Consider the following 20,933-nt stretch of genomic DNA (forward strand, 5'->3'; position numbering starts at 1 on the left):
TTTTAAAAAATTGCCCTAAATGACAAATGATAGTATTAAAAAAGCCAAATATATGGATAGAAACTTGTGAGCCAGGCTTGTGAGCTGGTCAGAAAATGACGAGTGGAAAATGCTAAGGATTAAATGTTGCCCTAAAAAACAACAACCAGCACAACTGTCCCTTATCCATGGGCTAAAACACCTGTTTTACAAATTTCAAAGATTATATAGTATAATATTTATAATAATAAGTTACTATTTCTAGATATTTTATTCATTACAAGCTATAAATAAATGGCTTTATTCTATTGGAAGATAAATGTACTATTTTAAGCATTTATTCCTATCTTAGGAATAAGATAGTTTAGAATAAGTTTAAGTTTAGAATTACTAATATGTCAAGAAATAGATAGAATTTCCTTATATTTATTATATAATAACCCCATAATGCAAAAAACTAGATATATTCAATTTAAAATATTTTCACTTGGTAAGATTTTCTGCAGTGTTCTATGTATCAGATTTCTGAAGATTGATACAGGATACTTATTGATACAGGATGCTTATTGATACAGGATAAAGATTGATTCAGGATGTTGAAGCTCAAATCTCATTAGCAAAAATGAGCAGGACATGAAAACAAACGCTGTGTGAGCAAACTAAAACCAAAGTTTCTTCTTTCTTCTTTTATTCTTCACTTTTTGGATGAACCTAATGCCAAACTGTGTGACTGATTGATCCACCCCTAGATGGACAGTAAAGATTAAGAGGATGACAAATGGGCATTTGCTTACACAGCGCTTGCTGCTAATCCCCTTGTCTTCCTTTAGGGAGCCCAGACAGAACAGGGACTCATACACACTCCAGCATCACTAGAGGCAGGATGAGCAGGTGACAGGCCTCACTGGACATTACTTCGGCAACAGGCAACAGATTCTGGAGAGCAAATCAAAGTAAAGTGAAAGTTTCATCAGGACTAGACACACCTGGAAAAGTAAATCCACTGGACAGACAACCTTCTAGAATCCACTTGAGATCACACATTAACAGACAAAAAATATTTTTCAGCAATTTTCAAGTGACAGACTTCTTCTCTGTTCTGTATTTTACTATATGGAGGATCCCAATTTGAAGATCTCCATGATGCCATCCACATCCCCCACAGACTCCTCTAGGAGCAGCTGCACAGAGGAGACCCAGGGAGGTGAGTTCACCAGAATTTATATATCAACTAGTAACATTCATTTAGTTAACCTTTGGTTTTTACAGTGCATTTCTCAGAGATCTGTGCATGCAACAAATCCATTTTTTTTTTTTTGCCTATTTGGAACAAAAGGACAGAATCAAAACTTGTAGAAAGTAAAAGTAAAAAAAAAATGTTTCTGTAAAATTCAAATTTTCTAAATAGTGACTTATACTAATTAATCATAAACTAATTAGGTTGTTTCTTGTGTACAGGTAAAAGTCCAGCTCCTGGTAAAAGTCTGAGTCAAGGCCTCCTATGTAAGGTGTGTGCAGATACTAGCAGTGGAAAACACTATGGGATCTATGCCTGCAATGGCTGCAGTGGCTTCTTCAAGCGCAGTGTGAGACGTAGATTAATCTACAGGTGAGGAGAATAACAAACAGATCTACACATGAACAGCTTTATATTGCCTATATTTGATACTATTATAATACACTTGCAGGTGCCAAGCTGGTACAGGTATGTGTCCAGTAGATAAAGCCCATCGTAACCAGTGCCAGGCGTGTCGCCTAAAGAAATGCCTTCAAGCTGGCATGAACAAAGATGGTGAGTTTTATTTCCACATGTCCCACTTAATAGATTCTCCTGACCAGTTGCTCTTGTTCTAACACACCACATTCTTATCCATTAGCTGTTCAGAATGAGAGGCAACCACGAAGCACAGCTCAGGTCAGGTTAGATTCCTTGGACATAGATACAGAGAAGGAACACCTAGCCACCACCAGGGAGCCCACATCTTCTTCGTCCTCTTGTTCTGTGATAAGCAGACCTTTACTAGGCTCCTCCATCAGTTCCAGCATCAACTCCAGTGGACCCAGCCAGTGCAGCAGCAGTCCAAAGAACAGCCACCGCTTCATGGCCAACCTGATGACAGCTGAGACGTGCACCAAGCTCGAGCCTGAGGATGGTAAGGATACAAAGAGTAACAGACCAATCATAAAGAGCACTGCCTTTTTTATTATTCTTAAAGCTATTTTGTGGTGAGGGTGGAATTTAGGCCTGCAATGTTCTCTTTCTCGGTTTTTGCAGTGGATGAGAATATTGATGTAACAAGTAATGAGCCAGAGACAAGCTCTCCAGAGAGCAACACGACTCTCTATCCCTATTCTGGCCCTGAGAGCATATATGAGACCTCCGCCCGTCTACTCTTCATGTCTGTCAAATGGGCAAAGAACTTGCCAGTCTTCTCCCACCTGCCATTTCGCGACCAAGTACAGGCTATTTTCTTTCTCTGTAGATTGCTGTATGAAAACCTACAACCTACAATAGTGCTTACATATTACTTTGTATTTACAACAGTTAATAATAAACATCTAGTATATTTTATTGGAAGGCTTGCAATTATAACTCATAATCATTTACACATCATTCTGTCTAATTCTTTATATAGGTGATATTGCTAGAGGAGGCATGGAGTGAGCTATTCCTTCTCTGTGCCATCCAGTGGTCCTTGCCGCTGGAAAGTTGCCCCCTGCTTTCTCTACCCGAGCTGTCTCCTCCCTCACAGGGAAAAAGCAGCCCCTGTGCCTCTGACTTGCGCCTCCTACAGGAGCTCTTCAGCCGCTTCAAGGCTCTGCAAGTTGACCCTACAGAGTTTGCCTGCCTAAAAGCAATAGTTCTCTTCAAGCCTGGTGAGTTCTGATCTGTAGAGAATAAAGGAGGAATAAATATATTGTATATGTATTATTATAATGCATTGCTGCAATTTATTTAGACTGGCTCTTGCATTAAAACAGAGACAAGTGGCCTTAAAGACCCAGAGCAGGTTGAGAATCTACAAGACCAATCTCAAGTCATGCTTGCTCAGCATATTCACACACTCTACTCCAGTCAAGCAGCAAGGTATTATATCAAACACACACACACACACACACACACACACACACACACACACACCAAATATATACTTATATAAATATACTTATATAATATGAATACACAAATAAATAGAAAATATAATCAAACTGTTTGTGTTCCTCAGGTTTGGGAGGCTGCTGTTGCTCCTTCCCACGTTACACTTTGTAAGTTCAGAGAGGATCGAATTGCTCTTCTTCCACAGAACTATTGGGAACACACCCATGGAGAAGTTGCTCTGTGACATGTTTAAGAACTGAAAATCCCTTGATCTGTGAGATAGTATCATCCACACTGAAGCATAAATTGGGTGATTTCTTTTACTGTAATAATAAGATGACTGTCGAAACAATTGCTTGGAAGAATGCTATACATATTCCTCATTCAAGCCAGAATTGGTCACGACCATGACCATTCAAGCTGCAACAGTTAGGCAGTTATACCTGCATGATCTTGCAGATTTAACAGCAACATACACCAGCTTTGACCAGCATAAAATTCATTTCAGTCTAATCTATTTTAAGTTTATTTTTAAATATGTATATCATAGTTTATAGGTTTATTACTGCTCACACTAAATGCTTTTGATAATGTATGAATTGTTAATGAGTTGAGCACATAGCCTACTTTTGTTTAATGTGTCTGTAAGTAAACTGCAGTTTTGCCTTTTCAGCTTTTCATAATGCATATATATATTTTTTGATAAAATATATTAATCACAAAATAAACCGTGTTGTTTTTCATCTTAAATCCAAAGACATTCTGCAATACAGTCACATATAAGCAACTTATTTTCATCACAGCTATTTCAGAGTTTAGTAGTTTTATGATGTTGTTACACAGCATTACACGGATTGTGAATTGGTCACTGATCCTTAATGTAACATAATACACTTTCAAAATGGAGTTTAAGATATTTCATGTTTACTCCAGATGGCAGGACTCACAGCTCCTCATACAGGGGCACGTGTTCTCCTAGTTTCCATGCGGATTTTCTCCAGGTTCTGTGGTTTACTCAACACCCTCCCAAAAAATATGGCAGTAGCTCCATTGGCTATGATTAATTAAATATGTGCATGTGTGAGCATGATGCACAGAAATGAACAGTTTGCTTGAATGATTTAGACATCATCTGAGAAAACATTACAATAACTAAAACTCCTCTATGGCATATCAAATAATATTATAATGATATCTATAGCTAGCAAATAGATCTGCACTGTTAAATGTGCTGATTGGCCACATGGACATGAATCAGATCTCATTAACTTATTAGAATAAAATCATGACTGTAGTCTTAAGTACAATTTAAGTACAGATTACTTGGGATACTCCATGTCCTACACATTTTTGTGTATTCTCTGCTCTAACACACCTGATTAAAATATGATTGTGTACATTTACCACATTACCATTGTGTAACCTGTACATTAGAGAAACTAATTATATCCTGCAATACCACGTACTCACGGTTAGATGGCGCCAACACCTTAATCTCCAAATAGATGAAGGCGGCAAAAGAAACGATTTTTTTTTTTCAAAATAAAAGTCACCTCCAGCCCACTAGAGGGAACAGTAGGATAAGGGTTTAATAGTTTCAAGATCACTCCAAACTTCTACCCTTCCTAGTGCAATACAGAATAGTGTAACGGGATTCGGTATTTTTCCAAACACGGAAGTGTTGTTTATGTTAAGGATGAAAAAGTAGTTAGGTTCGCTACCGTTAACACATTGGCGTAAAATGTCGCGTTATAACTATGAGATTCTTCCACAGAGAGATGACCGACATTGTATCACTCCTGGTCTGTTTACATCCGGACAGTCTCAATATAACAGCGGCTTCTCCTTTGACTTTGTCCCTAAAATAAAAAACAACGATTTTACAGATGACAGTCAAGGACTGGTATCACGGCTGTGCAACTTGGTTGTTATATTCCTAGTTTTTCTTTGTACGCTCATGACATTTCCAATATCTGCATGGTTTGTTTTAAAAGTAAGTCTTTAACACCGTATAATTTCTTTTAAGGTATCGGTTTACTGTTGTGTGCCATATAATGTTTATTCCTCAGAAGATCTCAGCTGTAATTGATATATGTACAACATTTCAACACAATGCATCAGAATAATGTAATACGAAAACTTTGTATAGCAAATTTCTCAGTAAACATTGTTAGAAAGCAGCTACAGAAATCCAAGAGGTCATAAGGTCAAGAGGTTTGAAAGGAATCTTGTGTGTGTGTGTGTGTGTGTGTGTGTGTGTGTGTGTGTGTGTGTGTAAAAAAGACAGTGCCCAACTATGAGAGAATTGTTATATTCCGCCTGGGTCGCATCCGACCTCCAAAGGGTCCAGGAGTGGTTTTGGTGCTTCCGCTTATTGACCAGTGGCAAAGGGTGGATCTAAGAACTAGGGCTTTCAACATCCCACCATGCAAGGTACTTAAAACACTGCAAGTGATATGTGCTACCTATTTTATGCTGCTATTGAACCAGTTCTCTTCTCCTTCTGCAAAGCCTCAAGATCACATGGTCTAATCATCAGCCTTTTTCTTATGCTATAACAGTTCCTCATTATTTTGATTTTCTTGTACCAGGTGACCACTAAAGATGGTGGCCTAGTGTCTGTCGGAGCAGATATCCAGTTTCGGATCTGGAATCCCCTCATGTCTGTGGTGGCAGTGCAGGATTTAAACGCTTCTACACGCCTTACTGCACAGAATGCTATGACTCAGACCCTGGGCAAGAGGACAGTGAGAGAGATACAGACTGAGAGAGTCAAACTGGGTGAGCACCTCGGGGTAAGCATTTATAAACATATTTTTTGATCCGGGCTTTTTAGGAGCACACAGAGGGAGTGACTCGAGAATTGTAGATTATTACTTTTGTGGTATGTTTTGCAGATGGACATAAATGATATGACAAAACCTTGGGGTTTGGAGGTTGACCGGGTCGAGCTGACCCTGGAAAGTGTTCTTCGTGCTCCAGATGATTCTCACTCAGGGCCATTCATCATGCCTCCCTCTGTCCCTGGCTTAGAGGGTTTGACTGGACCTATACAGCAGCTTGCCATGCACTTTCTGGGGCAAAGTACAGAAGCATCTCCACCTGCTAAAGGTGTGTTTATACACTGTTCATCCAGGTCAGTTAATTTACAGTGTTCTTACATCAGCATCGTTATATAGGCTTGTATGTATTTCTGTGCAGATGTAGTGCTCTTCACTGACGAGTTGAGCACAGAGGCTCCAGAAACTAAAAGCAGCAGTGTGATAGAGGAGCTCCTGGTAGCTGTGAGACTGGTGCTGTCTGAGAGCTTGGTTAGGCAAGTGGGAGCCTGCTTCCAGTTTCACATCATTACCAGCACTGGCCAGACCAGGAGCTACTATGTAGATCTAACTCAAAGTAAGTACAGTCGCAACTCATCTGTGTGGCCGAAAAGGCAATTTCGTATTTATATTTATTACATCATATGAATAGTTTATTTCGTTAAATTATCCACAGACTGTTAAACTCATGTCAGTTTTGAATAATGTTATACAAATTCTCGTTCATCTCTCAATTGAAATCTTTTCTCAATTTTCAGATAGTGGAACATGTGGAGCAGGTGAGGCAGCAAAGCCAGATGTGTGTCTCAGTATGAGTGCGCAAGATATGATGGCTCTGTTCCAGGGCAGCCTGAGGCCATTCGCAGCATACAGCAGTGGCAGATTGAGAATTCAGGGAGACTTAAACACTGCCATGAAATTAGATGCACTTGTTAAACTCATCAAAACTCCAATGATGTCTAGTTATACTTAAATGTAATGTGGCCACTACCCACAAATTTGTGTTAGAGTTTCAGAATGTAAATAATTGTTGTGACTTAAATATTTATCATAGCTAAATGATCTGTTAATAAATATAATAGGGTTACTGTAGGGGGCACGGTGGCTTAGTGGTTAGCACGTTCGCCTCACACCTCCAGGGTTCGATTCCCGCCTCCGCCTTGTGTGTGTGGAGTTTGCATGTTCTCCCCGTGCCTCGGGGGTTTCCTCCGGGTACTCCGGTTTCCTCCCCAGGTCCAAAGACATGCATGGTAGGTTGATTGGCATCTCTGGAAAATTGTCTGTAGTGAGTGATTGCGTGAGTGAATGAGATTGTGTGTGTGTGCCCTGTGATGGGTTGGCACTCCGTCCATCTGAGATAGGCACAGGCTCCCCGTGACCCGAGGTAGTTCGGATAAGCGGTAGAAAATGAGTGAGTGAGAGGGTTACTGTAAAAAAAAAAATGATAATTAAAAAAAAAAAGCATCTGGGTTAGTAATATCCATTGAGAACTCAAGTAAATATGAATAAAATAGAAAAAATGCTGAAAAGATTTTGTCTGTGAAACTAAAACAGGATGTTTTTTTATTGCACTGTTTAAACATACTACTCTGAGTATACTGTATTTGTAAGTAAATGTTAAATAATTACATTTTAGGTATTTAATGATTTTTATATCAGTTTGTAGTATGTGTATTATATATTTCAGTTGCATGATTACATTTCATATATGTTAAAATATTTTCTTTATAATAAATTGAAAATCATAGTTTGAGACTTGGTTTGTTTTGATTTTTTGTGGTACTGCATTGAAGGTCATTTGTGCGTTGATGTTTGGCTGACTCTGATCCTCGCCCCTCTATGGCCTTCTCTGCCTACACACAGATGTTTTTTCAAGAAAACTATCACAAGGCTGATCTGTAACATTATTAAATTCATGATGTCCTGGAAAAGCAGTAGTTGTGTAGACTACCATCTGTTTATCTGTTGCACTAATGAAGACAGTGCTAATGCAGCGCTAGCTCAAATATGTGATTCCAGGTAGCAAATGGATACAGCCACCCAGGAGCTAGGTCCACATTACGGAAATATTTCAAAGTAGTTAATATACCATAATGCTAAACCCTGACTGAGAGACAGGGTGCACCCTGGATCAGGGGTATACAGTCTTATCTGGAAAGGACTGGTGTGGATGCGGGTTTTCATACCAATCAAGCAGAAGCCATGCATAATTCTACTGAAAGCCAAGATCAACTGATAAACCGGTGTGTCCCTTGATTGAAATGAAAACCAGCAACCAGACCTGCCCTTTCCTGGTTAAATCTGAACACACCTGTAGATGATTCACACACTGATTAATACTTATAACTAATTTAACAAAACTGACCAACTGACAACCAATGTACTGATGTGTATTTTGGAGGTTGGAGGAAAATGAAGAAAACCCACATAGTCACAGGGGTAACATGCACAGGCTTTCCATACAGACAGGTCAAGATCTAACCAGGGGCTGATGTTTTAGCATATCTTAAGGTTTTTGCACATTATATTTGCATGGGGAAAAAGATAAACAAATACCAACAAGCAATATAAATATTCTATTGTAGAGAAAAAATGTATAGTAATTAATAAGAAAGTACACATCAAATTTTCTAAAACAGACTGGCAGCTTTTCCTCCAAATACCTGGTGGACAGCCATAAATACACGAGGTTAACACTCATGCAGTCAACTAAAAGCTTAAAGATTTTTATTTAGCTAAATGCTAAAAAGTAAAGTAAAAGTTTGGCATGTGGTCAATTTAAGCTTTTAAAGCTTACATTTTACCAATGCATGTTGTTGTTACATGTGAACTGATATTTTAACCTTGAAACACTGAAAGGAGGTGCATATAAAACCGAGATAGAAAGTGTGTGTAAGATTCTGGTGTGTGGGTGGGCGGGAAAGAGAACTCTGGAGACAGGCGAAAAGCTTCATGCTCACATTTATTTTATGCCAGTTCCTGAAAGCCCAGAGAAATATACGTAAGTATCCTGTCATTAATACGGCAAAGGTGAGAATCAGCAAACATTACCTGCAGATTCTCTCCTGCCTCCTCTCTGTTCTCGACATTTCACCACCCCCTTGCTGCCACAGTGAGAGATACATAAAAGGGAAGTGTAAGCTGTTTGTGTGTAAGTGTTGGCATGGGTATGTGCATGATGGCGGTGAGGTGTCCAACTTGGAGCAATTCTCTGGCTCGATCTTTAGTCATGTTGGAAGGACCAGGTCAGGTACGAGCCTGCCACAGTGGGAGTATGCCTGTTGCAAAAGACACACTATTTCCAGCAAGCAGCTCCACCGTAAGACCCTTCAGTGAGATTCCTGGATTGTGGAAGAACAGCATAGGAAGCCTCTACAACTTTTGGAAACTTGATGGATTCAAAAATATCCATCACATAATGGTGCATAACTTCAACACATTTGGGCCCATTTACAGGTAAACATTTAAGAACATCCAAATGTGATTTCATGTAGGCACTCCTAAAATGTTCTGTGTATTTTGATATAGCCAAGGATAAGGGTATGCTGCAGTTTATCTGTCCATCTGAAATGTTCTCATAATAGATTGTTAAATGTGCATTTTCACAATTTATTTCATTTTGATGAATTTTTCATAGTTCTGCTGCATACATTATTCATACATCATAATTCAAATTTTGAGTCTTCTGACAGAACAAAAAAGACGAAATAAATACTCACTAAAGAGCGGCATTTTCTAAAGGTAAAAGCTTTTGAAAGAAAAATTATAGTCAAAACAAACATCAGTATCAGGACATTATGTGCAGAAGAAGCTAAGAGTGTTCCTTTTATTCTTCCTTATAAATCAATACTGTTTATAACAGGAATATAACATTTATTTTAAGTAATGTCTTTTTGCAGGGAGAAAATTGGTTACTATGAAAGTGTGAATATTATCCACCCTGAGGATGCTGCTATCTTATTCAAAGCAGAGGGTCACTACCCTAAAAGGCTTAGAGTGGAACCTTGGACATCCTATCGGGATTTTAGGAATCGCAAATATGGCGTCCTTCTGAAGTATGATTCCTTATATTGGGTAATTGTTTACAAAATATGCATGAGTTTAAACTTTAATCTGTCTGTTCAGAGATGGAGAAGACTGGCGATCCAACAGAGTCATTCTGAACCGGGAGGTAATCTCACCGAAGGTGCAGGGGAACTTTGTGCCATTGCTGGATGAGGTGGGCCATGACTTTGTGGCTCGAGTTCACAAAAAGATTGAAAGAAGTGGACAAAATAAATGGACCACGGATCTGTCACATGAACTTTTCAAGTACGCACTGGAATGTAAGGTTTAATGCAATATCCAACAGATGGGCAATGAGTCATTTGGACTCAAACAATGAAATGCTAAAACTTTTATATTTGCTTAACAAATGTGCTCAAAAGGAATACCTAATTTACCATTTGACTGCTGATATGATCTGTTCCTGTGCCCCAGCTGTGAGTGCAGTATTATATGGTGAACGTCTGGGGCTGCTGTTGGACTACATTGATCCAGAGGCTCAGCACTTTATTGACTGCATCACTCTCATGTTTAAGACCACCTGTCCCATGCTTTACATCCCCCCTTCAATGTTAAGATGGTTTGGAGCCAAGGTCTGGAAAGACCATGTGGAAGCATGGGATGGTATTTTTAATCAGGGTAGGAGTTCTCTTAGTGGACAAAGATGATTACATAAAAATATCACCACTACATATGCAAGTGGAAGAAAATCAAATAGTATTAAAAATGAAAATTTTGAGTGATCACAGTCGTGTCTTTGTATTTCATCTATTGCGTTCTGGGACTCAATAGCGGACCACTGTATACAGAACATCTACAGGCAGCTCAGGAAGGAATCTGGAGCTCAAAATAAATATCCTGGGGTGCTGGCCAGCCTTCTCATGCTTGACCGACTGTCCATTGAGGAAATCAAGGCCAGTGTGACTGAGCTCATGGCTGGAGGGGTGGACACGGTAAGAGAACTTGCATAAGCTTTAAAAAAAAAAAAAAAAAAGACAAAACTATGTCATTTTTTATCAGTACTGATGTAGCATGTACTTTCAGACATCTATCACCCTCCTCTGGACCCTCTATGAACTGGCACGGCACCCTGACCTCCAGGAAGAGCTAAGGGCGGAGGTCATTGAAGCTCGTGCTGCCTCACAGGGAGACACACTGCAGATGCTCAAAATGGTGCCACTGCTCAAAGGTGCTTTAAAAGAGACACTCAGGTGTGGACACGCTAGAATTCTATTCTACATAAGTAGAGTATTTACAGCATTTATTCTTATATGATGTTAATTTTCTGACAATTTACAGAAAATTAGAAAGCTTACTGCACTAAAAACAAACAAACAAACTATGGTTACATGTTTAAGTTAAAATGAAGACTGCCACATAAGCATGTACTTACAGAGAGAGACGTTATCTGTTAGTCGTAATTATAAAAATGAAATCTAGCCCTTAAAATATGCATTCGTATGTGCATTTAACAAGTAAACAAGATGAATTCATTCTATACAAATATTCTTCTTTACTAACTAAAATATTTTCTTTAAAGGTTACACCCTGTAGCAGTAAGCCTGCAAAGATACATCACTCAAGATGTTGTGATCCAAAATTACCATATTCCATCTGGGGTGAGCCACAACTTCACTAACCTGAATCTGAGCTAGAAAAAGCTATCGTGTATGAAATAATGCAAGTGATCTTGGGTTTGTTTTGATCAGACATTAGTGCAGCTGGGACTGTATGCCATGGGTAGGAACTATCGCATCTTTCCCCGACCAGAGCAATATCTGCCTTCTCGCTGGCTAAGAAATGAAAGCCACTACTTCAGGAGTTTGGGTTTTGGCTTTGGGCCTCGTCAATGCCTTGGGCGCAGGATCGCAGAGACAGAGATGCAGCTCTTCCTCATCCATGTCTGTTCTTTAATATTTTACTATGGCTAACAAAGATATATAAATGTGTCTAAATTTGTTATTTTATTCCATATTTCATTTGTTTATTTTGTTGAAAAAAAAAAACACTCATGAGGCTGATGGATTATGCGTCTGTACATGTGCATGTAACTTTTACTCTTGCTTTCACAGATGTTGGAGAACTTCAGGATTGAGAAGCAGAGACAACTAGAAGTGAGGAGCACATTTGAGCTTATACTGGTCCCTGAGAAACCCATCCTGTTAACTATAAAGCCTCTACACAGCAGTAAATAACAAACTCCTTCTAGAAGGTAAACAGTGCAATACCATTTAGAAATGAATAGATTAAACTACAAATAATTTCTATCATTGAAAACAACAGAAATAAAAAAAAAACATGGACGGCACACTACATGTATATGTTCCTTAGGTATTATTTTGCCATTCTTTTAGCTTAGTACTGCATTAAATAAACATATATTACATATACAAACATATACTGTGATGTTAAATCAGGTCATTTAACAGTCTCCAGCTGCTTATTGACATACTGTAGGTGTCACAAGGTTACACAATGTTACTCACCTCAGTAATAACAGACAGCAAGACTTTATTCCAAAAATACATGTCTTTTTTATTTATATATTATAATCGTATTAATTCTCTGTATTGTGTCCTTTGGGTTTCACATGAACAAATACAATTGGTCACGGTTGTGTAATGACCAGTGGCAGATGATGCAAAGTTGATGTATGAGCAAATCCATGACTGTATTCACTGAGTCTCGTCAACATGTCCTGCTTTTCTTTCCCCCATTTCCTGGCGTTCTCCTCCAGCTACGACAAAACACTGACTCAGCTCTCAGAAGATGTATTTCAACATTTGTGTTCTCTATAAATAAGCTACTAGAACTAGACACAAACCTGTTTACTCAAAGTACGGATGCAGGCCTCCGCTCTCTCTAGCTGATCCAACAGTCTTAGCTTCTCATTGTCTGGAAAATGCTGCTGGATTTAAATAGAAGAACATTGATTAACAAATAATGGTGTTGTCTAATTTAATTATATTAGCAAATTGTACTTGGCATCTGTTGGACACTGTAATTATAAAAATGTTTTATTGAGAATTCAATTATTTTAATTTATGGATTTGACTAACTGCTTTGTGTGTGGAATGAGAATTATGACACTGTATTCATGTAATCTTTGTGTAACCTAATTTTAAAGGAGTATAATCAAAGGTTATGAACTGACCATACTGTTATATCAAAATCATTGGCATTAGCACTAACTATCTGAATGTACAATTTTCGAAGATATGAACAATGTTCAATGACTTCAGCGTGTATGTCTGTGTGTTTTATTTATTATCATTTTTGGCAGTAGTAGTGTTTTATTATGGAGAATTTCTATACTACACTTGGTAATGATAAAGGAAAAGTTCTGGTATTGTCACACCCTAAAGTGTGTTGGAGTATCTGAGAGAGTGAAAACTGTGTGTGTGTGTTGTGAGCTGCACCTGTGCAGGTTGTTGTATGATAATAGGCTGTGGCTGTTGGCGAAGTCTTTCCAGTTCTGCTCTTAAGCGTGAGTTTTCTGTAGCCAGTATAGACTCAATCTCTCTCATTCTGCTCTCCTCTGAATCTACACATACAATCACATTAAAGGACTGCTTCGTCAGCTTTAGTTCTTCACTACTTTCCTAATGGAGCTGTACATCCAGGCCTTATCGTTAGGTATCATTACCTTATCATTACTCTGAGGAACTGGCTCTATAGTGGCAGATCAATCACAAATCATTAATTACTCCATTAGACATGGAATGAACTGCAGTGCCATCTCTGTGCTCATTTAAAATGTAACTGCAGCTACTATCATGGTGAATTAAAAAGACCACGTGACATGGAATGGATATTCACTCTATATAGACACACCTTTTTCTTTCAAAACCTTCTTCTTCCTCCCTGCATTTTCTTTATTTCTCTCTCTCAGCTTTGTTGACAGCACCTTCTCCATTCTTTCAATAACCTCATTAAGAAATGATGAGGAAATTACGTATTAGTGATACATTAAACACATCCCCCAAAAAATCTCTAAGCCAAATCTCCAAATATAATTCAGCAGAGGATGTAGGATTTTATAAATGTATAATGTGAATATTAGTGCAGTTTATCTTAGAAACAAGAAGTGCAGTACCTTCTCCTGTTGGCGAATTGTTGCCTCCAGAATTGAGAGCTTCTTGATCTGTCCTTGGTAGCGCTGCAGCACAGCCTGTTGTTGTTGGTGCACTCGCTGAAGTCGCACCAGTTCTTTCTCACTATCATTCTTCTACAGAGAACAACAGCAAAATCTTTTTAGCAACAGCAGTTAATGGAATGTAAAGAAAGTTTAGATGTGCTTTAGTCAATTCAACAGAAACACAACCCATACGACTGTCTTGAATCAATGGCCTTGAGCAGAGATTATTGATGTATTATTCAAAGCACCATTTCCATCATTTCACTAAGTATAACAAAGGCATGGCAGGCAGTCAATGGATAATGTATTTGAGATTGCATGAAGCCATCCATGTAAATGGCCATAGCTTACTGGCTCTTTGTAAAAGCATGTCAGCATGTCAGACTGAAAGGCGAGAGAGAGAGAGAGAGAGAGAGAGAGAGAGAGAGAGAGAGAGAGAGAGAGAGAGAGAAAGAGAGAGAGAGAGAGAGAGAGGGAGAGAGAGAGCTATGACTCACCCTGATGAGCTCATTCTGTAGCTGCTGGATCTTTTCCCTCTGATCTGCTGCCTTACTGCTCTCACTAGCCAGCTTGCACTTTAGAGAAACTGAAAAACAGTGCTGATCAGTGAGAGAAGGACAAAGCAGCAATGAATTTAAGTTCTTATCGATTTCCTGTTTGCACAGATCACTGTTATAAATTTTTCCTGTTTCCTGTAAATTTTTCCTGTACAAAATAATGTAAATTTGTTCCAAATGTAAAAAAAAAAAAAAAAAAAAATATTCAGTAAACATGAATATTGTGTGTTTAGAAATGTTTAATAGCAAAAGAGCCAAAACATTTGCCATTAAACAGGTCAAGACCATCCAACATTGAAAGACACTGCTGATTTCTCTATTTGCGTCAGGACTAGACCCTGACTGGCTTTGATGGCCTTAAAAACTCTATGAAGCCTTGTGAATACCTGTGTGTGTGTTGGCGTGTGTCCTTCATGAGATAAGGCCCTGACTGCTTATCAGACTCTAAGCGCTAAATGAGCAGTCTTATCAAACTACGGCACAATCCACAGAGGGAAAAGAAGCACCTTCAACTTTACTCTGAAATATGATAGCAGCTGACAGCACAGCTTCCTACTGTGGGAAAAACTTTGAGTAAAATATTGTGTGTTGCAGCATATACTGTATACACATAATATAAATGTTATTTTTAGAAGAAACAGTGGTAAACAGTTACTCAGCACACAAAATGCACACATCTGGCAAACTCCTTTGAGGCATCCAGTCATGGACAAGCAGACTAAAGAACTTCAGTCACTTCACACACTTTGTCCATTGTTAACTGGTCATTTGAATCCTTTAGTGCAATACTTTGTTTTGTGCAAGGAAATTATTTCCCCTTCCCTCTTTTTCAAACTTACGTTCATTGTATCATGCATATTTTACTTACACATTATAATGCAATCTTTTGTTTAAGCTATAGTTATGTGTGTGTGTGCATGTTGTTTATTCGGTTACACCTAATACTTGAGCCTCACTGCAAGCATTTCAATATACATATATCTTGATACTGTGCAAAAATAACCAGTGTCGGAATAAATATATGTAGAAACACTGAAAGAGAAAAAAAAAAGTAAATCCTGTTAGTCTATTGACTTATAAAAGAAAATATTCTACTTATTCTGTCTACAATCTCAGCTTTGGTCATGACGTCAATGTCAGTGTCATCCAACAGTGTGCGTCCTAGTTCCTGGTTCATAGAGAGCTCGCTGCGAAGTTGACTGTTCTGTTCCTCCAGACTGGCCACCTGAGAGCGCAGAGAGAGGATGTCCTCAGCCATCTTACACATTGCAGAACGATAGTTCTCCAGCTCCTGATAATGAAAGAGAAATAAGTTTGTCTGGTTGATTTAGAAGCTACTCCAGAAACATGGTTTGTTATATCACAGGGTGACTGAACCAGGTGCATTACTCATGGGCACAGTGGCAGTAGGTATAGCAGTAGGTATCCCAGGATGCATAGGATTCATTTTACCATGAAGGCTCATATTTAAATCCTATTTTAGTACTAAGAATTAAAGAGTTAAAACAAGTTTTTTTTTTATACATTACGCTGGTAAATACGTCTATAAATGTTTTTGACTTGCTGAATTATTCATCCTAGAAGGTTTGAACATCAAAGCAGCAAATCTGACATACAGTTCAGCCATAAGCCCTCATGCTGAAAATTACTTTATGAACAGTTACAAACCCAATTCACTAGGTGTCCTCACAGACTTTATGTCTCATATACAAACAGAGTATTTAGAGTGGAACATGTTTTATACTAGCAAAACAGGATTAACAGTAGTCGCTCTTTACGCTGTGTTTATCTGGGCTGGCTTCATGTCTGCTCAATTAACATTCATGTATTATCACTATAATCATGTTAAAGCAAAACTATCAAAGAGAAGCTAATGTCTTACTGTAATCCAGTTTACAGTAAGTGAACGTTTGTTTGAGGTTTTGTTGATGAAATGAAACCAAAGGTGCACCATGTAGTTCTAAATCCTTTTTATATCAAACAGCATGTGATGCTCAATATGATATGTCAACATAGTGAATACACCAACTCTAAACAAAGCATAGAATTTGCCATCAAAAGGGACTGGAAGGGAAATGAATTTAAATACATTTCCAAAATTTATAAAATTATTTAAATACATGTATGCTTGACTGCTCTCTAAGAAGTAAATCTGTTTGATTATTCTGGGCTAAAAAGAATGCAAACGTTCACAGGATGTAAGAACATGAGACCCAGATGTAATTTCATGTAATTCAGAGAAATTCAAATGGACTCCAAATAACATTTGGTTTAAAACACTGTATTTGTTATAGCTTTCCAAAAAACTAAGTTTGGAATTTGGGACTGTGTTGGTGTTTAAACATAATATTGAAAAATATTAGTTTCAAATTCAGGAAACCACTTATCAGTTTTACTTATCAGTCCACCATTATCAAGGATATTATGCCTTATAATGTATGCCTGTAAAATAAATTAATAAATAAAATAAAATAAAATAATATGAAATAAAAAACAAAAAACTCAGACATTTGGTCTAAATTGTGTCTGAAAATCCTTGTTACCACTGGTTTATTATAACACACTGAACAATGGCAGCAGAGCCTGTACATTACACCAAATTAAATATAGCATGAATTGAATCATTTTGTTGTCAGACTTGTCATTTTCTTACTGTGGATCTCTGAATCATAGATCTTAGCCCTGTCATTCATTCAGACCCCATATTTATGGTAAAGGGGGATACGGAGAGGATGATAGTGATAGAGACCAGGAATGGGAGGAGAGAACACATGTTATTAGGGGATTCCAATCTGGGCCAGTGTGAAGGCAGCTCCCTTGGGTCTCCTGGATGAAATCGAGCGCCTAATTGGAAGGGCACACAAGCAAGGTGAGAATCATGACTGATGATGAGATGGGAGACTAGGGACTCACTGAGAGAGGTGGAGGGGTGGTGTCTAATGAGAAGCTTGTGCAAAGAAATACTATTTTGGTGAAATAAGAGTAAGAAGGATAACGAAGGAGAAAAAGAGTAGGGGGATCGAGGAAAATTGTGAACACATCCTGAGCAAGTTCAGAGAGAAAAACACCAGGAGCCCACACAACACTTACTGTAGCTCCAGGACAAATGCATGGAGTGCTCTCTCTCTCTCTCTCTCTCTCTCTCTCTCTCTCTCTCTCTCTCTCGGTTTTGCTCTCACTGCAGGTTTCTCCCCATTTAATTTGTACCTCTGGTGTCTGGTGGTTTAAACATCCTCACAGCCTGTGGCCACTTCTTTTGTTTCCCCAAAACACAAGAATAATAATAAACCCATGGCCTTATATAAATCGTCTAAATTCAGTCAATATTCGTATCCATGGTGCTGCATAATGGAATGTGTTTAAATGTTAATCTATTCGAGTAGCGGTGGCTGTATGTCCCTGGTGATAGAGAAGAAAGAAAGGCATACATTTCTTTTACAAAAGAAAAAATCTCCTTATAGAACATACTGGAGGTTTGAAGAAATGCTGATTTCTTTTTAGAGCTACTGTATTACAAATCCTAGGACCAGAATTTGTCAGATAGAAGTCAATGTCCTCAGCTGATTGGAGCTTTTAAGATTGAACTATAGGATCTGTATTGGGGTATTAAATCACTCAATGGGTGCAATGCATTAAACTCACTTTTGTCTGGTGTTCAGTAATTTCTGCAACATGTGGATCGTCATCCTGAACATTAATCACAGGAAGTCTGAAATATTAAAAAAAAAAAAGTTCACAGATTTCATTTAAAACACAAATTTGCAAAAAAAAAAAAATAAAAAAATAAAAAAAAAGCATAGTTTCAGGACAAAATGACAAGATAATTGAATGTGGCTAAGGTCAGTATTCAGGCTGTTCACCTCTCATGTGGAGAATTGATTTCAAATGTTTGGTTGAGCTCTAAGGACCTCTTAGCCTTCTTCTGTTCTTTTGGTCCTCCCTTACTTGGCTGAGGAGCTTTGGGTGTTTTGAAGATGTGCTGATATTCTGAGAGGATCTGGGCAAGGGCATCGTAGGCTGGCAAATCATATCCAACCGTCTGAAGCTGGACAGAATCACAGACAGCAAGCAGACACTCAAACATCACCACTTATTAGAGAGATATAAATGACATGCAAATGTAAATACATTGTATAGAAAATCTGTCATTTACTATTTGTCTAGAAAGAAAACTGCAAAACAGCATGCGTTCATAGAGTAGGACCATACAAATATAACCTCTTCTGTACCGTATTCTTAACTTACACTAATTGAGCTAACCATTTTACATCTTGAAAAGTATTTTTTCACAGCTTTTCACATACATACAGCTTTTTTGAAGGGCTTGTAAAACATTTTCAGTGACTACACAAACACAGACCATGTTTATATCAAATCCAGTTATATATTTACTTCTCTTTTAGGAACTTTCAAACCTTTCACCAAATTCAGTCTTAGTTGTGAGGAAGAACATCCACTTGTGTTTTATGATGTTATATGGCAACACAGAAAGTAGAGAGTTCCCTGTAACTAAAAATAGCCCAGCACTCACAAATAAACACAAATGTTTTTGCTTACTCCATGTAGAAATTAACTCCTGTTCTAGGAACAACTTAAACAAATAAAAGAAAATATTTTAGACAGAGTTCTACCGTCATATTGAACACACTCTTTACTGACTGCATACCTGTGTAGTGGAAGGAAGGACCTGTGGATCCTTAGAGCTTGCCATTATTTTGTTATTTTATATATGAGTTGTAAGATTGAGAAAGAGAAAGAGCACCAGATATAGTGAAAGAACAGCAACAGAAACTAGGCTGTTTCTACAACAAATGTCTTGCTTAGCAACTCCCATAACTACAGTGACTTCCAGTTCCCATCATTGTTCAGATATCATTTCAATGAAGTACTTATCAGCAGTTATTTGCTGTAAAGTACTAATTTTTCTCCAGTAAAGAAACATAACAAATTGGTTTTTAGATGGAGGTTAAATCATTAAAGACCAGTAAAAGGTCCTGCCCTGCCTTCATCATCTGCTAATGAATTGACCGTTTGTGCTGAAGAAACAGAAGAAGATTGATGAGCGAGTTTTGTGATCATGCTGTGAAGGCCTTGTTCCTTATTCTGACTCTGGCTTTCAGCACAGCAAGACAAATGTTAGCTCCTGAATACAAGATGTTCCTCTCCCCAGGAGATAAATCAATAATCCATTAATTCTCCTGTCTGTATATATAGATTTTACATTGTATTTCTGTCATTTGATTTCTGATCATTTAGACTGAAAACCATAAATATTCTTCTTGTTAAAATAACAGTTCCTGGAATGCTGATCACTTTGTCTCTCATTTCTTTGCCTTGTTTTAGTCATAAACATGCTCAGAGCAATGTTAAGTTTCTTCAAGTGAATGGCAGCCACCAATCAGATTAATGTGCGTGGAACCACATGACCACATCTCCCCATGGGCTGGTATGTTGCATAGCGACAGTGAAGTAAGGGACCCTATAGTCCTTCACATGCAATGAGAGCACAGCCAATAGCGACCTCTGAGATGTCTAGTTACAGATGGCACATTTTCATGGATGAAAATACTTAACAACCCACTCTGTCACAGATATACTCACTCAGAAGTGCAAAGAAGAGCTTGAGACAAAGCCACATGCACAACTCTGGATCCCTGCTCAATGTATTAGACTTTTTGCCTAGCAAAGTATTCCTTTAAATGAAAAAATGATAATTAGTTAATTTATATATTTTATTATTTATATAGAGAGATTTAATCTCTGATTAATATTCAGTTCTCTCCTCTCTGCCAAGTGCATCTGAGAAATAAAGAGAGAAGAAAAGGAGAAAGAAACTAAGAGAGATATGAGTACATCAGCAAGCAAGACAAGAAATAGTTACCCGTGATCCATTAAACAACAAAGTAAGCTTAACATCCAAGAAAACGCTGTGTTCATGTCACTTTTAGAGGTGCAATTACAAATTAAGAGAGAGAGAGAGAGAGAGAGAGAGAGAGAGAGAGAGAGAGAGAGAGAGAGATAGCATATGAATGCTATGACACCAGGTGGCAAGCTGATTGCAGGGCTCTGTGAGGTCTATGCTCGGAGGCTTGCCTCTGTCATTACTGCATCAGTATTCAGGACACAGCCTGCTAAATGCAGCAAATGGGCCTTCAGAAGACTGACAGGCTTGAGTCTGTCGCCGCCACACAGAGCTCAATTAGCCTGTCAGAACAGGGCTATGTCCCCAGAGGCTCCCTTGCTGAAGTTCCTGGACTCTGTCTGAACCTTCTCCTCCCTTCTCCTGAAGTCATTCT

At 38.2% G+C, this 20,933-nt stretch overlaps 4 protein-coding genes across 5 annotated transcripts; 3 read left to right on the forward strand and 1 right to left on the reverse strand.

Moving 5' to 3' along the window:
- Window positions 1–849: 849 nt before the first annotated feature.
- Window positions 850–3,641, forward strand: nr2e3 (nuclear receptor subfamily 2, group E, member 3). Of its 2 annotated transcripts, XM_060886933.1 has the most exons (9): window positions 850–973; window positions 1,099–1,183; window positions 1,438–1,588; window positions 1,668–1,771; window positions 1,857–2,132; window positions 2,255–2,436; window positions 2,616–2,856; window positions 2,962–3,067; window positions 3,207–3,641. In XM_060886933.1, exons 2-9 carry the CDS (start codon window positions 1,120–1,122, stop codon window positions 3,337–3,339), a joined length of 1,257 nt encoding a protein of 418 aa, XP_060742916.1. In that variant the 5' UTR covers window positions 850–973; window positions 1,099–1,119; the 3' UTR covers window positions 3,340–3,641. The 2 variants fall into 2 exon arrangements, with proteins under 2 accessions (XP_060742916.1, XP_060742915.1); XM_060886932.1 differs by having other exon boundaries at window positions 928–1,183.
- A 1,028-nt stretch (window positions 3,642–4,669) lies between these two features.
- On the forward strand, window positions 4,670–7,461 carry stoml1 (stomatin (EPB72)-like 1). The gene is made up of 6 exons (XM_060886563.1): window positions 4,670–5,072; window positions 5,363–5,512; window positions 5,671–5,874; window positions 5,977–6,190; window positions 6,281–6,475; window positions 6,657–7,461. The coding sequence occupies exons 1-6, from the start codon at window positions 4,821–4,823 to the stop codon at window positions 6,869–6,871; spliced, it is 1,230 nt and encodes a 409-aa protein (XP_060742546.1). The 5' UTR covers window positions 4,670–4,820; the 3' UTR covers window positions 6,872–7,461.
- A 1,588-nt stretch (window positions 7,462–9,049) lies between these two features.
- On the forward strand, window positions 9,050–12,922 carry LOC132857451 (cholesterol side-chain cleavage enzyme, mitochondrial). The gene is made up of 10 exons (XM_060887407.1): window positions 9,050–9,354; window positions 9,798–9,953; window positions 10,024–10,223; window positions 10,378–10,581; window positions 10,735–10,895; window positions 10,987–11,153; window positions 11,483–11,561; window positions 11,652–11,843; window positions 12,015–12,154; window positions 12,680–12,922. Exons 1-9 carry the CDS (start codon window positions 9,062–9,064, stop codon window positions 12,135–12,137), a joined length of 1,575 nt encoding a protein of 524 aa, XP_060743390.1. The 5' UTR covers window positions 9,050–9,061; the 3' UTR covers window positions 12,138–12,154; window positions 12,680–12,922.
- ccdc33 (coiled-coil domain containing 33) lies at window positions 12,486–19,399 on the reverse strand. The gene is made up of 10 exons (XM_060886566.1): window positions 19,304–19,399; window positions 18,498–18,682; window positions 18,280–18,346; window positions 15,733–15,928; window positions 14,578–14,666; window positions 14,039–14,170; window positions 13,777–13,870; window positions 13,362–13,486; window positions 12,767–12,850; window positions 12,486–12,679 (listed from the first exon to the last, which is right to left on the reverse strand). The coding sequence occupies exons 1-10, from the start codon at window positions 19,346–19,348 to the stop codon at window positions 12,551–12,553; spliced, it is 1,146 nt and encodes a 381-aa protein (XP_060742549.1). The 5' UTR covers window positions 19,349–19,399; the 3' UTR covers window positions 12,486–12,550.
- Between the last annotated feature and the right edge of the window lie 1,534 nt (window positions 19,400–20,933).

This window comes from Tachysurus vachellii, chromosome 14 (genome assembly GCF_030014155.1).
Source record: "Tachysurus vachellii isolate PV-2020 chromosome 14, HZAU_Pvac_v1, whole genome shotgun sequence".
Lineage (NCBI taxonomy): Eukaryota > Metazoa > Chordata > Actinopteri > Siluriformes > Bagridae > Tachysurus > Tachysurus vachellii.